We start from the raw sequence: 17357 nt of genomic DNA on the forward strand, positions 1-17357 counted from the left end.
CGTTTCCAGGCTAATCATTAATGTGCTCTCTAGTGTTTCCTTATACGTTCTGCATGTGAAGCCTGATTCTGCAGCTAAATTGCTGCAACGAATATGGCTTAAACTACCTTCCGGGTCTGGATTTCAGTCACTTCCTCCAGAAAAGAGATGTTTTCTTTTCAATGTTTATTCATTAAAGAAGTCGTTCCCAAGTATTTTCCATTGGCCGGACCAGGACCAGGCAATGACGGCCCCCAGAGTCGAGCTGGGGATCTAGAGGCAGAGACTAGCACTAAGCCACTCTGAATTAGACAGTGATAGAGTAAGTGCAGTTGGATCCAAGCGCTAACAGATGCGTCTACTGAGGATGCTGGTGACTTGGGATCAAGCTCTGATATCCCTGAGCTGCCAGTGATTCTCCAAAAATGGGTGATTGGTTCCGTGGGCTCCAGCTTCTCATGCAGGAGCCAGGACTTGGACAAGTGGATTCTCCAAGTTTCAATGACAAGAGCCTCAAAGGGCTAAAGGGCACATCCTTCACCTGAGGCAATGCACTGCGAGATGCCCGCTGGACCACACTGCGCACTAGTCTCCCCAACTGTGGCGCCTGTGCGGTCGCTGCATGTGGCCACAGCGACATCTCCTGGAGAGAGGTAACTCTAGCACGTGACCTTCCGCGAGCCTGAGTCCCGGTGCTGCTTCTCAGTATACAGCTTTCCGGCCTGCGAGCTTCAAGCATGGCCAGGAGAGTGAAGTCACAGTCCCTGCGGGTCCGAGGACCCGACCCTGGGGTTTAGGTTTCGCGCGACGGAAACGGAGGACGGGCCCCTGGGTCGTAAACAACACTGCGCCTGCGCACTCTTGCCTTTACGCGAACTCGTCACCGCTTGAGAAATTTGTCCTAGATGAGTTGCCATCTGTTTCCAAGACAACCCAGGAGCCTCCTGGCAAGGGCGCGCGGCCCAGCCTGCAATGGCTGCAGCAAGTCCCAGTGTCTTCCTGCTCATGGTCAACGGGCAGGTAGAGAGCGCACAGGTAAGCAGCCACTTACTCCTCCCGTTCCTCTCCCTGGGCTCTCTCCTCTGCTCTTAGAGAGTCAAGCCATTGCTCTGAGCGTCTCAAATAATTGGGAAGGCGAACCAGCATTTGAGAACCTTGGTGCCAGGTTGATGGACCGGACAAGCACGAGTGAAAACTGACCTCGAGGTGTTGAGCTGGTACCAAAGTCACACTATGGTCTCTTGCTTGGCTCCTGTTTACTTGGTTGAGTGATGGTCTAGAACTAATGGGATTCAGCCGATCATTTAACAGCTAGGAACTTAGCGGAAGGCAGTGGCCAAGTGGGATTTGACCCGGGTCTGACAGACAGAACTTTGCTACATTCTTCTTCTGGGCTGCTTGTTGAAAATGCTCATTATTCCTACATGTTCTGAGGTTTGGCTGAGATGATTTAAGTTCTACCAGGTCTGAAGCTCAGTAGGTGTTCCTGCCTTCCCATTCATTGGTACTGCATCCTCCGTTTTCCAGTAAGTGGATGCCTACCTGGGCTGCTTCCTCTGGACACCTTCCTTCAGCTTCTGCTCTGGGCCTTCCCTTCTTCCCGGCCCTCAGTTCTAGCCATGTTCTTTGGCCCTGTAGCTTCTTGGGTTCCACTGTAGCTTCTTGGGTTCCACGGCAGCTCATTTCTGTAGCTCTAACTTATGCCCCGAGGCATGAAACCCGTTCCTTCCTCAATCTAACAGGGCTTGTCAGATAGACATTGGTTTCCTGGATGCAGAAATGCAGAGGAGCGTTGGGAGCCAAGCGATGATCCTTAAGCCAGCTAGAGAGTAAAGAATTCCCTGAGGGTGAATTCTGAAAGATGGGCAAGGGGCCTGCCACATGATGGACTGGGAAAGACAGAAAACAGAGCAAAATAACCCGTGATAATTGGCAGTCTGGGACTAACCCCAGTTTCATTTCCATTCCCTGTCCCTGCTGAAACCCATGTCCACATCCTCAACCCCAGATTTCTCATGTTCATGATTCCTACCCACTGCACCTGCCTAGCTAGTGTGTGGGTCCAGTTTGCACTTTCTAGACCAAAGCCTGTATACTTTTCTCTCAGTTTCCAGAGTACGATGACCTCTACTGCAAGTACTGCTTTGTGTACGGCCAGGACTGGGCCCCAACAGCGGTGAGTTGGACTCATGGGCCTCCCCTAGAGCTCTTGTGATTCTTAAAGTTTTCTCATATGCTTCTATTCCAGACCCAACAGGTAGACACTAAGGTCAGAGATGACCCAAACATGAGCTCCTTTCTAGCAAAGCTAGTTTACAGTATACTACGGGGTTCACTCATCTGTGTTGGTGGCAGTCAAGAATAAGAAGTGGCAGCCTTCAAAAAAGAAAGAAAAAAGAAAAAAAAAAAAAAAAGACGTGGCAGGCTCTGGAGAACCAGCTGCCAATGGCTATGGACACCCATCAGCCAATACCCCCCCCCCCCCAAAATGTGGCCCCTTCTCAGACAACAAAAACCAACCAGAACAAAATAAAGGGTCTGTTCTCGAGGTTTTGAGTTCTTTACCACAGGAAGGGGCTGCAGTGAAGACCACCACCACACCATACTTCATTGTTTGCATAGCCTAACCTTCACAATAGTTTAAAAAGCCAGCCAAACATGATAGCATCTGCCTGTAATCCAACACAGAAGGCTGAGGCAGGAGTGTCTCTAGGAATTCAAGGTCAACTCTGGGCTACATATAGGAGGACCACACAACTGGAAAAAATAAAAAATCCAACGTCAGGGTTGGGGATTTAGCTCAGTGGTAGAGCGCTTGCCTAGCAAGCGCAAGGCCCTGGGTTCGGTCCCCAGCTCCGAAAAAAAAGAAAAAAAAAATGTCCAACGTCTTTGAGCCAGAGTTTCTTCATCTGTACCACAGACATGTTAATACTTTTTGGGTTTTCTCTTATGATACTTGCATAGAGATTAATTCTATTTTAAGTTGTGTGTCTATATATCTGTGTATGGGTATGAATGCAAGTGGAGGCCACAGGTCAGATCCCCTGGAGCTGGAACTGCAGGTGGCTGTGAGCTACCTTTGGGGCTGGAGAAAATTACTGAACAGAATATGTACTTTTGCAGAGGACCCCAGCTTGATTCTCAGCACCCACACTGTGGCTCACAACCATTTATAACTTAGTGACTATTATTGAGTCCCCTGGGAGTGACCAATGTCTGACAGAGTCCCCATCTTTGTGGAGAACATCTGTACTTGTTAAGGAGACACTACGTAGGATACGTTCTGTGCTACGTTCAAGGACAGGTGGAATGAAGAGGGAGTAGATCAGGAGCTAGAGTGTACAGGTAACTAGGAGGGTAGAATCTAGACCAAGGCATTTCAAGGGCGGGTAGAGACAAGCAACACAGAACTTACATGATCTCTCCACCTTGCCTGCTTAAATAGAAAGGTCATGGGTTCCTGGCACTCAGACCAGCTGTCTCTGCCAATGTCTATACAGGGTCTGGAAGAAGGGATCTCACAGATAGCATCCAAGAGCCAAGATGTACGGCAAGCACTGGTGTGGAACTTCCCTATCGACGTGACCTTTAAAAGTACCAACCCCTATGGCTGTGAGTCTGTGGGCCATGATGGAAGGGGTAGATCTTTACCACATCTGCCACCAATCTCCTTTAGGTGGCCACTGCCAATGCCTGGGTTTGTGCCCTAGCTTTTGATACACTCAGCATCTTCCTTTTTTGTTAACTGCAATCTGCACATGGAGCAGTGCTGTGCACTTGGATGGAGGGTCTGACTCCACGTCATCCAACTTCCTGTTACAGTACTCTAGTCAGCTCCAGTATCTGCTCCTCATCCTGTGCTGGTTGCTCAGGGCCCACCCTCTTCTGAGCCTTTTGTTGGTATTCTGGGCAAAGCTTTCCCCTCATCCTATAGCCACCCTTCTAATCCTGAGCCCTTACAAAGCTAGGAAAACGAGCAAAACAATGGAGGCCGCCAGGACAGGTTACGGTTGTTCTGTAAGGTTAGCAAGAGTGTAGTCCAGTGAAGTTCAGAGAACACTGTTGGGGGAAGCAGCCATTGAGAGTACAGCGTACTGTAGTACTAACCAGAGAACTGCCTGCCTGAGTCCTTTACTGAGCACATACCCAACAGAGACCAGCACTCAGAGGTGAGTACAGTGTGACAAGAGCTTATGTGTGACTGACCTGAGACTTACTGCAACAGTTCTCAGAGGAACAGCCCATGTGCCCACAATCACCAACAGTTACAGTTAATGGGGATGGCCAGGTATGTAGCACTGAGAATGACAAGGCTGAACAGGAACTATCTGAGTAACTCCCAGGTCACCTTTGGTGGCAGAGTGAGAGGCACAGCTTTTTTTATCCTTCACTGAGCACCACCTGTGTGGTGCCATTCTAAGGTTTTTAGACACAAGAAAGATCATGAGAGAAAAAGTTGGTCTAAGGCCATTCAACGGTAACTACAGAGCCAGCTTCCAGGCCTCACCTGTCCTTTGGAGTAGAAGATAGTAGTGGGTCTGGCTGGGTGTGAACAGGAAGCATTTTTAAACGTCAGTATGTTAAGGAAAAAGTACCTGAAAGGCCATGATTTCTTCAGGGTGTCAGAGTTGGTAAGGCCACACAAATCAGCAAGGAAGGAGGGGCTCAGGGTGGGCTCAGGGTTGGCACAGGGCTTCCATAGGACTTCCTGTGTCTACTCAATGTTCTAGCTCTCCTTCCCAACTGCCAGGCCACCAGCAGAGATACAGAAAGTAGTGGGGGAACACAAGCCCTGGGTATGGACTGGGTTCCTAGGGCTCTTTTTTTCTGGAGCTGGGGACCGAACCCAGGGTCTTGCACTTGCTAGGCAAGCGCTCTACCACTGAGCTAAATCCCTAACCCCTAGCCATCACTCTCTTAAATGTCTGTTCCAGCTTTCAACTAGGCACACCAGCTACTACTCCCCTTCCCTGATTTTCCTACATGTCAACCTTGTCCTTTCCAAGGGCCACAAATTGTACTCAGCGTGTATGGACCGGACGTGTTTGGGAATGACGTGGTCCGAGGCTATGGAGCAGTGCATGTGCCCTTCTCTCCTGGACGGTAGGTGCCCATGCTTGACTTGGCCCCTGGCCTGCAATTTGCCCCTTACCGAGCAGGCAAACCTTGAAAATAGTAGTTTTAGACTCAGACTCTCTGGCCACTGCTCCTTCCTCTGACTTGGGCAAGTTACATTCAGGGACCTGGGTGGCCTGGCACCTTGGAAAAGACCCATGTAAGTAGGATATATGTACCGCTGGAGAGGGACAGTAGTGAGTGTAGAAGGAAGAAAGTCCAGTGTGGAGCCACACACTTTGATCTGTTCCTCAGCACATCTCTGTATGAAAACACTTGTTTCAGGCACAAAAGGACCATCCCCATGTTTGTGCCAGAGTCTACATCTACACTACAGAAGTTCACAAGGTAGGTCTTCTGCTTGCCCTTGATCTAATGGATAACTGATTGGCCAGCACCTTCTACTAAAGCCTTCATGCATTGGCACCACAGGGAGGCCATTTTGGGTAGGAACAAGAGCAGCAGCCATGCGGAATCTGGGAAGCATGTTCACACATAGGGCCCTTCGTCCTCTTTACAGGCCCTGAGGAAGACTTAAGAGTTAGGAGCAGCCAGTGGCCAGGATATGACAGTGAGAAGGTCCCATACAACAGGACAGAAACCTTGGAGAGACGCCTTAGAGGAAAGGCCTTCTACCCTTTGCCACATCCAAGTAGGAATTTGCTAGACCAGCTCTGCTGTATGCTATCTCTGCTCCCCTCCTGGTTGAAAAGGATGAGAAGAAAATGAAGGGCCACTGGGTTCTCAGGCAGCAGCCAATGAGAAGCTTCTTGCAAGCTAGTATCAGGCAAAGGGACCTGGGCAGAGTCCTGATAGGAAGAGAAAGCGAGCTCAACCAAGGAAGTCATCTGAAGTCTATACAAGGAAGGGACAACATTCACCATTGGCTCCAGCCCTAAGATTCAGATCCCCATTGCCACAAAATACTCTCTAGGAGGAGCTCTCAAGAAAGAAAGGGCTTCTTAGCTGTTCCTGGGCTAGGATCACCTGGGAGAGATACCACCAACCTTCGGGACTGAAGTAGTAGGTCAGGTCATGATAGTGGGCTTAGATAGAAGCCATAGAAGGGAACTAGACCCTAGTTTTCATAGGGCTGAAGAAAAAAAGGTTCTGGGCTTCAAGAAAGACTTATGGCTGGCTGCCTTGACAGTACCTTGCCTTAACCTATCATGATAACCCAGGATAGTTTCTACCTTGTAGTATTCTTAGTAATACCTATATAGACCCTCTTCACAAATCCGGTCACCTTCTCGGTGTCTCTGGTCCTCCCTCAGTATTCCTAAAGTTGTTACTCAGACCACTGCAGTATCTCCAATCCAGTCCTTCCAGAGTCTTAGGGTGTTGTTGCTGCTGGAAGCACTGTGGCTTACCCTCTGCATTTGGGAGTCTCTTGAACCAGGATGGCAGTGGCCTCCCTTGTTTGCTTCCCTTTTATCAGCCCTTGGATTTTTGAGCCCACGAGGTTCTGCTCTGCTTCAGCCCTTGCCTGGAACATTGTTCTGTCTCTTCTCAAATGGAAAAAGATTTTTTTCACTTAAATGTAGAGAGAACTTTGTGGAACAACTCCACCAGCATTCCGGTTTGCCTGAGGAGGTAGGACTTTGTCTACTTTCTGGGTAGTTTGGAGCAGGCTTTCTGGTAACCATGACTGTAGAAGAGAACTGGAAATATGGCCAGGGTGCCTACATGCCAGGATTGCTCTGAGACTCCTCATAGTACTGAGTGCAGTTAGAACTTTTATGTTGGGAAACAGAAGAGAGACACCCACTCATCTAGTTTCTAGAATGCTTAGCTGTAGGAATCCTGGCTTCTCTACTTAGGTTGTCTGAACTCTTCTCCTACGGCCCCCTCAGGAACTCCTACCCAGCAGTTTAATAGGACTGTGATGTCTAGCCTAGAAGTCCAGAGATCTAGCCATAACCTCAGCATAGCTGTAGGTTGTGGGTGTGTAGTCATGGTTACAAGAATGCCTGCTGCAAACTGTCCAGGTAGAAGACGAAGTCCTACCTCTTCAGGCAAACAGGAATGCTGGAGTTGTTCCACAAAGCCTGAGTTAGTCCTAGCTGCTGTGCTTGGGCTAATTCTGTATGCTCCAAGCCTATACAAAATGCAGGGTCTGTATCCATATATCATAGAGCTGTGGGTGGGGCCCAGGATCTGAAGTTTGGGTGCAATAGGATTGTGAATTACAAGACATTTGTAGGAAGTGCTTCTGAGTTTGCCAGCCAGGGCCTGGGGGCTGAATGGTACCCTTGGCTAGGTGAGACTTTTAAAAGTCAGATGACCTGTCGCTATCCACAGGCTTCCAGGGCCAGATCCTCCCTAGAATGGGTAATGTTTCATACAGCAGGTGATAGGGTGCCTTCACTTCACAGTCTCATGAGGTAGGTGCTATTATTACCCTATACTAGATAAACAGGTTCAGTGGTGGGGTGTGGCTTGTCCTGGATCCCACATAAGGAGACAAAGCTTAGGAAGCTGGATCTGGCCCTTCTTGGGGTTAGGCTTTCTCTCCTGGTTGTACTATTGGCCCTGCATCTCTCTCAACATTCACCCTTGGCTTAAAACCACAAAAGACTTGGCCAGGCAGGCTAGACACCCCTTGGAGCACCTGGCACTATTAGAATTGTTGGCAATGGACCCCTAACAGGGGACATCTCCTGGCACCCCGCTTGGCCTATCAAATAGGTAGGAGGTTGCCCTGGCACCTAGAGGAGGGGTTGCAGGAGAAATGCTACAACCTCTTAAGCCTGGAACACTCTTGTTCAGTGTCTGAAGCCAGCAAGTCCCAAGTGCTCCTCACTGGTGTTTTCCTGTTCTCAGCTGGTTCATGGGACGTCGGCCAGAGTACACTGACCCCAAGGTGGTGGCCCAGGGTGAAGGTCGGGAAGGTAAGACTGATGCTTCAGGTAACTTAAGGGTTGAGATGGGTCCCCAATCCCTAGGAGCCCAGAAAACACATGTGTGAAAGTCAAGGAGCTTCCAGACAACTGGGACCTAGTGATATACAAGACACCCAAAGAACTTTCTAGACCACCACCTACCTACACAAGGGCTTCAGCAGGTGGTTTCTGTCTGTCCCAGTCAAACCCAGCTAATGCTCAGCTTCTGTCCCCAGTGACCCGTGTTCGCTCTCAGGGATTTGTTACCCTCCTCTTCAATGTGGTGACCAAGGACATGAAGAAGCTGGGCTATGATACTGGGCCTGTGGACACACAAGGAGTCCTGAGTCCCAGCCTGCCACAGGGAAACCCACAATAAAAATGTCAGCTTTTCTCTCCACCACTGTGGACCAAATACCTTACAGCCCACACACAACCAAGGACATACCAACCTGGCTGAGAAGTGGGGGAGATAAAGATAGTTTTATATAATAAAGTGTCACTTTTTTTTCAGAGATTCTGGGGCCTGCATTTCTTGATTTCTTCATTAGCACCTCTCTAACAGAAACAGGCCTGGCGCCCAACAGGATGTACCCAGTAGAATGTCATGCTGGAGTGGAGGCCTCTCCAGGACTGCTGAGCAGTTTGCACAGAGCTGACCCCCCCTTTCAGTGTCTTCTTCAGCATCAGGAAGTTAGTCACTTGCTCCATGGCTGGCACTGTGACTATTTACCGTATTGTTAGCAGACTCCCAGGGCCCTGAGCGGCACCTGCCTTCCACCATGCATTCCTGTGCCCTACTTCCATCCTGATCTTCGTGTGCTGCCTGAGGATAGGGAAAGAACCATCCCAGGCAGGAGACTACCACCAGTGCGGGTTCCGGGCAAGCGCCGTAGCCCAACACCCTGACATCTGTGGGCCCCTAGTTTTCTCCACGCATGCTGGTAGTGTGACACATGAATTAACATGTTGTCAAACTACTCCACAACTGCTGGTCTCACCAAAGCTTGCTGTGGTGCTGTCTTCTCCGCTGTTCTTGTGAAGCACCTCTTCCACGCCCTCCACCCTTGCAGAAGGTATAGACCTCACAGTTCAGCAACTTCATCACCCAAGGTCTCTCCCTCAGTCCAAAACTCCCTTCTACACCTGATGTCCTTTCTGTACACTAGCCCTCATGGCTGTCAAGTCAAGGCACAGAAATATACCATTTCCCAAGAGGCTCTTGCATGTCTGCCAGTCACGGTGAGAAACCACACAGAGGAGAGCTTTGGAGCCCAGTGACTGGAGCATATCTGGAATGTAGGATTATACTAGACATGTGACCATTAAGACACATGACACCTAGGTTTATCGTTTACTTACTGTCACAGCTGTATCTACCAGACTGTTCACCTTTTCCTAATCAAACCATAAGACTACATTTCCTAGGCCTCTTCTGTCACACTGTTAAACTTATGAAATGCTGGAAGGTTGTTCACCACATAGAAAGCCTGACCCCTTAAACCTCCAGAGTTGCCCTTACTCCTGTCCATGGAGCCCTTGGACATCCACACTGAAGGCAGCAGCATGAGAGAATAGTGTGGTGTCAGATTCCAGCCAGAAGGGGTGCTTCAAGGATACCGGTGCTGGACATTTTGTGGGAGTAAATTCTATTATGTTCTATCCTGAAGAGAAAAAAGGGAGGCAATGGGACTTAGTCCTGTATGAACTCTTGACAAAGAACTGTTATAAGGAAAGAGCTTATGGTGTGAGTGAAAATCAGAAGGTATGGCACACAGCACAGACTGCAGTGGGGAGTAGGCAGGAGTGAAGAACACACACTCAACAGCACAGAGCCACTGGCAGAGCTCAAGGAAGGTCCCATGGCTGAGCCAACAGCTCCAGGGAGGACAGCAGCATATGCCAGAAAAGCAAAGTTTGGGGAAAAAAACAGGCCAGTCTGTAAAATAAGAAAGGAACAGAAACAAAACTAAAGAATATTAACATCGTAAGATTAGGAAAGGACTGGACAGACAACTCAGCAGAGAGCATGGCTGTTCTTCTATTAGACCAGGATTTGACTTAAGTCCTGGCAACCATATGGTAGTTCATAGCTGTCAGTCACACCAGTCTGAGGGCATCCAATGGCATCTTCTGGCCTCCAAGAGTGGCAGACATGCACATAGCTTAGACATATATTCAAACAAAACACTCATACACAATAAAATTTAAAAAAAAAAAAGGCTAGGTGAGAGGACTCTAAAACCCAAATATAAGACTTAAAATTAGGGGTTGGGGATTTAGCTCAGTGGTAGAGCGCTTGCCTAGCAAGCGCAAGGCCCTGGGTTTGGTCCCCAGCTCTGGGGGGGGGGGGGGGGAAGACTTAAAATTAAAACAAAACACCCTAGTTTTTTTAATAAAGAACAAATGTAGAGCCAATTATGTGGCATGCCCCTTTAATTCCAGTACTTGGGAGGCGGAAGCAGGCAGATCTCTGGGAGTTCAAGGCCAGCCTGGTCTACAAAGCGAGTTCCAAGACAGCTAGTGCTGTACATGGAGAAAGTCTGTGTCAAACCAAACACAATAAAAGCAGTATGTGTCAATGGAACTTACAAAAGCAAAGGGCTCACAGACTGCTGAGGTTCTGAGGGAAGCAGTCTCCTGTCAGGGTCTCTGTTGCTTAATAAACACCATGACCAAAAGCAAGCTGGAGAGGAAAGGGCTTAGTGGCTTAGAATTCTACCTTGCAGACCATCACTGAAATAGGTCTGGGCCACTGAGGGGCACTGCTTATTGGCTTGTTCCTCGTGGCTTGCTCAGCCTGCTTTGTTACAGCAATCAGAACCATCAGCCCAGGGATGGCACCATCTACAATGAGCTGAGCATTCACCTATTGATTACCAAAATGCCCTACCAGCCTGCCCAATCCTATGAAGACATTTTCTTAATTGAAGCTTCCTCATATTCCAATGTCTCTAGCTTGTGACAGAAAAGCTGACGTAAAATTAACCAGCACAAAACCACAGGATCTATGAGCTTGGTACTCAGAACAAGTCTTGGCTGGTAATACCTACGTGCAGGCAAAAAGCTGGCTCCCAGCTGCTCACTCAAAGGATGGGCCTCCTGCAGAGCTGAGCCTGAGGCCATCCCAGACCCTTTCTGGTACTGGAGGCCTCACAGAGCCCCAGTACTGTGTATTTATGGTAGTGTCGCTCACCCTGCTACACTGCTGGCTACCTCGAGAAGCCTGCCTCCACAAGCCCTCAATTTTTGTTTTGTTCTGTTTTTTTTTTTTTTTTTTTGGTTCTTTTTTTCGGAGCTGGGGACCGAACCCAGGGCCTTGCACTTCCTAGGTAAGCGCTCTACCACTGAGCTAAATCCCCAGCCCGCCCCCCCCCCCCTTTTTTTCCCCTTTTTTCTTTTTTTCGGAGCTGGGGACCAAACCCAGGGCCTTGTGCTTGCTAGGCAAGCGCTCTACCACTGAGCTAAATCCCCAACCCCAAGCTGAACAGAGAAAGAACCAATCTTTGGTCTGAAAGGTAAGACTGAAGGCCTGGGTGCTCAGAGGGCTACCTGTAACAGTAACTGGTAACCTGTTAATCAAACCTACCTCCTCCTATCCAGGACACGTAAGATATGTGCCCGACTGACAGAAATCCTGTATGTGTAGAGGGTGGGGAGGTATGGGTACTCATGATCAGAGATGTGGAAGCATAGCCAAATAAACCCTTTCCTCCCCAAGTCGCTTTAGTCCTGGTGTTTCAGCACAGCAATAGTAGGTAGCCCTAAGACAGGAAGTGGATGGGAAACCACTAAAGCTTACTGAGAACTGGCCTCAGAACTGACAGCCATCTGGGCTAACATTTGCCCAGCACAGCCTTCAGACAGACTATGGCAATGTCCATCAAAAACAGAGCTGAGCCTGACTGCAGACCAAGCCAGCCCTGCCATACCTTGTCCCATCGGATGCTTAAAGACAGGACAGTGAAAGGACACAGCCAAAACCCACATCATGATACAAATGATAAATTATATTTATACAGTAAAGTATCAACAGTCAACACAAATCCAAAACCACCCACCAGCCCTGGGACTGAGAAGCAGCGGGGTGACTTCCTTCAGGGTATTCATCAAGAAGGGCATGGTGGCACGTGTGCAACACACATGGCAGTGGCCAGCGGCTTCATGATCAGTGCAGCGGGTAACAGGGACATGCGCTGGGTGGCCTGTGGGAGGAAGAGCCCAATGGCTACTGGGATGGGGATCCAGTCAGATGGGCTCTTGTCTTCTGGAGCAGAATCACGGGCCCACAGCAGGCAGTTCTGGCCCTAGCCTATACCATCTGAAGGAAGCAGTCTGGACTGGTGCCTGGCCTCCCTGCCCTGTGATACCTCCATCTCTCCCAGGCAGCCATCAGCTCAGCCTTCCTGAACAGCAGAGCCCAAGCCTCTCCCTAGGCCTTGGGTCCTGGGTGGAAAGGGTAGTTAGGAAGGGCCCTTGGCTTGTGGGGCCTAGGAACAGCATGTAGACTCAGACTCAGGAGGGGCCTAAGTGCAGTCCTCTCTCAAACAGTAATCACTCAGTCAACTATGTGGGTGCTGAGGGTCAAAACTTTCTCTGGATGCAGAGAGGAACTGGCAGGTGGCTGGGTGTCCTTGGAGCTTAAGGTTAAAATTCCATATTGCAGGAAAGACACACAAACTGCCAGGACCAATAAGGGGCAGTCCTTCCTTTGAAGAAATGCAATTCAAGATTTAATACTTTCCTTGAGGGTGAGGAGTGAGGACAGCAGGAGGTTGGGAGAGAAAGGGTAGTATCAGTGCAGTATGTTAAATCTATGCCACCTGAGGACTTTTTCTTCTCCAAAATAGGATACGGTTACTTCCTGGTCAGTAGCCTGAGTTGGAGCTGGCAGGAAGACAAATCAGGGCCAGTCCCTGTCATGACTCAGCTAGGGGGACCATCCGTGGTGACCTCTGAGCCCACAAGTGTAGAGTCACCTCCATTTTCACACAATCTCATTAACCTGAGCATGATGGCAGGGCAGCCAGCCACACTTCTGGTCTGCAGTAAACAGAAGTCCCTGGCAACCCCTGCATCCCAGGTACAAAAAAGGGATTAGTTGATAAAAACTGGCAAGTCACAATCATGCGTTGTTTTTCCTTTTAACCTTAAGATGTCAATATACTAGTAGCAAAAAAGCCTCTCAGATCTAGGTAAAATGCTGAAGTCAATTGATTTGGTAATTCATCAAAAGAGCTGAAGAAAGGAAAAAGGCAACTAGAGGCTACGGGTTTCGTTATTGTTGGATGTTTTTGTCTTGTTTTAATAAAATTCTTTTTGTATAATCAAATTCCCGGTTTTTTTGCTATAAAGAATTTTGCTTAGTTTTCCATAAGGCATATTTTGTCATCCAAATATCTCTTCTTTTAAAGTCTTCTTACAGTTAAAACCATAAATAAGAGAAATTAGACCACTAAAATAATACATGCCAAGACCTTAATTCAGCCAGACTTGGTCAATTCTATCAAAACTAGACAGTTAAATAAGAACCACGTTATAAAAATATTAGCCAAAAAAAGACTATTAGATAATTTTGCAAACTCAAATATGAAACTGTACTCAACAAAATGTGCAAACGTGCACAAGCACAGAGCCATAGGGCAGGGTCGCGCTCCAGTCAGCTTAAAGCTCCACACTGGTAGTAGTGTTTACCTTGAACTCACATTGAGTCAAAGGAAAATAAAATATGCACAACCACTTCCCAACGGTCAGTGTCAAATGGAGTCAGAGCTTCACCTTGTCCGCACCCTGAAGATAACTGGGGTGGGCAAGACACACACAATGTGACTGTCCCAAATTCTGGGCTAGACAGCATCCCAGAATCTTGAGCAACACTGATAAATACCTCCTTTCCAGACCTTAGAGGAACTGAGCACTCAGGAAGACACCCAGGGGTCTGACTAGGACAGTGAGGCCACCCTAAAGTCTGGATTGTAACAACCACCCTTTCACCAGGAAGCTGGACCTGAAGCTCTAATACCCCTACCACCATATTCTCAGCCACTACACAAATCAGAGTGAGTCCCCACTTGACGTCCTTGGCCCAGCACTCTGGGTGTTCACTCAGGCAAGTCCCCACGGGGCACTAGAGAAGGAAAGGGTTGGTTGTGCCCGCTGGCTGAGCTGCTGATGGGGGAATACCCACACTGCCTACCATGTTCATTGCTGTAGGGCCTAGTGGTGTCAATGAGGAGCCAGTGGCCCCCAGTGCTGAGTGTGGAGCTACAGAGGGCATGGGAGCCACCGTCTCCACCCCTGGACCAGACCCAAAGGACGCACTGCTTCCCAGGACAGGGCTTCCCCGAAGCTGGTTCAGTGTCAGTGGCTGGGGCTGGTTGACCTGAAAGGGATTGACAGGAGCTGGAGCAGCAGCACCTGGTAAAAGAGAAAGAATACAGGATGAGCCACTGGAAGGTACCACCTCTTCAGGAAAAGTGCACAAACCCTGCCTCCACTTTTGGCATTCCAATACTGATCTGAAGGGCAGAGCTGTGTTTCTGTAGTCTCCAGGAGACACTGGCAAACACGTACAGACTGTTGAGGCCAAGAAGACTATCACTGTGAGGAGGGTGAAACTAGTCCAGGGCTACAGAGATAGACAAGGCAGAGCCAAGAGTACTTGGGCTTGGATATTCTAGCTCCTATGAAGAGTGGGTACCCACAATGTCGCCAGCTACCCTGTTCCCTCTTCTGCCAGCCAGTCGTGGTTACAGGTGCCTGGGATAAGCCATGCAGTGGTCCCAGGACATAAACACTGGCACCAGGAAGACTTGAGAAGGCCTGCTGTTGGGAAGTTAGCCACCCAAGTCTGTCTCAGCTTCTCTAAACCTTTCTCACCCGAAAGGCTTTTCTACCTGTTACGACATAGCTGGTGGGTCTTACCAGGGTACATGGAATGCTATTAAGTCCCTCTGAGCTTATTAGGCACCACTTACCATCATGGTCTGCTCATCAAGGGGCAGCATGAGACACCATGACAAAGAGGAAGCTGCTATACTCTGACCTACTCTGAGGATATACTTCTACCAGAACCATTATGGACTCTGATGTAACCCCAGGTTCACTGAAGACAAAGGGGCTATGTAACCCCTATTCAGAAATGACAGATCCAGGCCTACCCATGTAGCCCAGATATCTGCCAAAACATCCTCCATCTGGCAATGGCTCCTAAAGTCTATGATAAGATTTGTAAGCAAGGCCCACCACAGTGCTTGACCCCCTGACACCTCTTGGACTCTGGCACTGGGAACAAGAGGCTTTTGGGCAAGCATGGGAACCAATCTAGATGAGGACCCAGGTCCTGTCCAGTTCCAGCCACAGGGCAACCTTTCTCTAGTTATACAATGCCTTCAACCATTAGGACCCTCAGAGTGGGATGGAACCTAGAAATTCCACAGCTCCAATTTCTGCCCACAGGCCCTAAATCTTAGTTTCTAGAGATCATATTCCTCTGCCAGGATCTGTATGAACAGAGAAGTCAAGTCCTGTAATCCCCTGAAACACAGAGCCAGGTCGGAGTTGACACTGTTAGAGGCCTAAGTCTGAAAGAATCCATGCAAACCAAGGGAAAGGGGGATGGTGTACTAGATGAAGAGCTCAGCTGGGGGGAACGTGGAAAGAGGAGGAGGATGGGCAAGCAGAGTGGATCATAGCCTGGAGTTTATGACTGCTAAAATCTCGCAGGTGGTTATTTAGCTGAAGTGTGACTCACGTGGGGAGGAAGGGGTTAAAAAAAATGGGTAGAAGAGGGTAGAAAATGAGCTGGAAGGTTAGAGGTCAGAGGTCAGAGATCAGAGCCAGGCCGTGGGGACCATAAGTACTAGTTTCAATGACTGGGCCTGTCCTCTGGCCAGTGCAGTACCTGGAACATGTGTAGAAACCTGTGCCAGGCATTATGACAGGGGCCCTTCAGCCTTAAAGGGTGGCTCATGCTAAAGGACTAAGGTAGTATTTCTCCTATAACATGTGATACACAGGACAGCCAACACCCTTCACTAGACCCAAATCTAGTACTAATAAGATCCTCCCTGAAGGGACAGTGCAGATAGCTTCTATGGCAAGTTCCTCTCCAGGAAGTGGTTTCTTCCCTAACCTCAGCATCTATACCCACCCCACCAGGCAGGCCTAGAGACCAATAGCAATGTGGAGTTCCTGGGGCTCTGCCCCTTCCCAGACACAGGTCAGCCATCCTTGAGAGGGGAGAAAGGGCTGGAAGCCAGCTGTAGATAGTACAGCAACAGATATAACCCAGCACATGCCTACCTGGTGCCAGGAAGGGATTGAGGGACTGAGCTGGTGGATTAGGCTTAGTCACCAGTGAGTCCAGGTTCACCAGTGCTGCATTGGGGCCCAGGAAGGACTCAGGTGTTTTCCGAGCACTGCTAGGCTTGCTCGAGGCAGAAGTCAAGGATTGAGACTCAAAGAGGTCAGGGCTCGTGGTTCTGCTGTCCTGGGGTGGTACTGAGGCCCCTGACTCAGCTGTAAGACAGAAACAAGGCAAGTTGTCTTCTCACCCATTGTTTATACTACTGTAAACAGTGTACACACACACACACACACACACACACACACACACACACACACACACACACACTAAATAAGTGAACAAATGAAAAAATACAATTAAAAAGCATTAAGTGGGCAAGCAAGACTCACAAAGTACTACACATAGCCCACTCTTCCTACCAGAAGATTAAGACTAACTAAGATGCTGGGGTGGACAGCAAAGTGCAGATGCATATTTGTTCACATTTACTTTCTAGTTTCATTTCCTAAATTTTCTTTCTGAATTCTTGTTAATATGTAAACAAACTATTGGGCCAGTGAGATATCTCAATAGATAAAAAAGCATGTTATTTCTAAAATCAACTAGGTGGTCAAATGCACAAAATGTTAGAAACCATCTATATGTACCTGGTTTTTTTGAAGTTCGAAGGTTGTCGAATTCAGAAAAATCGTCTTTAACTGTACCGTTGAAATTACTGAAGAGCTCAAAGGACCCTGAGGGGACATACAAGCTGATGACTGAAAGCATCTCTTTCCACTCCCCAGCACAACAGGTACCCAATCTGCATGGGGATAATGGGTTAACACAAGACTAGGGCTTCTCTCCCAAGTGCTCCACATCACAGTGTTAAACTTGGGTCCACGCTTTAGTCACTTGCTAGACTGGGAAGGCAACAGGTAGGATCAGAGAACATGAGTGCCTGCCACGACCTCCACCATACTCCTTCAAATGTGGAAAGGGCTGACAGTGTAGGAAATGTGTTGTTCTGGACACTGGGATAGAGTCTGTGGGAAGTGTCCCCAAGGAGTCCTGAGGTCAGTCTGCCACCCAAA

The 17357-nt window shown here is 48.7% G+C and overlaps 2 protein-coding genes across 39 annotated transcripts in view; one reads left to right on the top strand and one right to left on the bottom strand.

Annotated features, from left to right (window-relative positions):
* Positions 1 to 892: 892 nt before the first annotated feature.
* B9d1 (B9 domain containing 1) lies at positions 893 to 13308 on the top strand. 12 transcript variants are annotated; one of them, NM_001105786.1, is made up of 7 exons: positions 893 to 1014; positions 2087 to 2155; positions 3480 to 3591; positions 4986 to 5082; positions 5380 to 5442; positions 7918 to 7985; positions 8213 to 8492. In NM_001105786.1, exons 1-7 carry the CDS (start codon positions 952 to 954, stop codon positions 8353 to 8355), a joined length of 615 nt encoding a protein of 204 aa, NP_001099256.1. In that variant the 5' UTR covers positions 893 to 951; the 3' UTR covers positions 8356 to 8492. The 12 variants fall into 12 exon arrangements, 10 of the variants coding, with proteins under 10 accessions (NP_001099256.1, XP_087426515.1, XP_087426506.1 ...); XR_015630348.1 differs by having other exon boundaries at positions 935 to 1014; positions 7864 to 7985; positions 8491 to 9196; XR_015630347.1 differs by having other exon boundaries at positions 935 to 1014; positions 7864 to 7985; positions 8213 to 8493.
* Epn2 (epsin 2) overlaps positions 11966 to 17357 on the bottom strand; it is a 61863-nt gene continuing 56471 nt past the window's right edge. For 16 of the 27 annotated variants that reach the window (NM_001033914.2, NM_001305628.1, XM_087574048.1 and 13 more), the window contains 3 exons: positions 16932 to 17018; positions 16281 to 16496; positions 11966 to 14393 (listed from right to left, as the gene is read on the bottom strand). In NM_001033914.2, coding sequence (NP_001029086.1) covers positions 14104 to 14393; positions 16281 to 16496; positions 16932 to 17018 — 593 coding nt within the window. In that variant the 3' untranslated portion in view covers positions 11966 to 14103. The remainder of the gene's footprint in view (positions 14394 to 16280; positions 16497 to 16931; positions 17019 to 17357) is intronic. The other 11 variants (XM_087574055.1, XM_087574051.1, XM_087574042.1 and 8 more) reach the window with 2 other exon arrangements.

This window comes from Rattus norvegicus, chromosome 10 (assembly GCF_021556685.1).
Source record: "Rattus norvegicus strain SHRSP/BbbUtx chromosome 10, alternate assembly SHRSP_T2T, whole genome shotgun sequence".
In the NCBI taxonomy this organism is placed as follows: domain Eukaryota; kingdom Metazoa; phylum Chordata; class Mammalia; order Rodentia; family Muridae; genus Rattus; species Rattus norvegicus.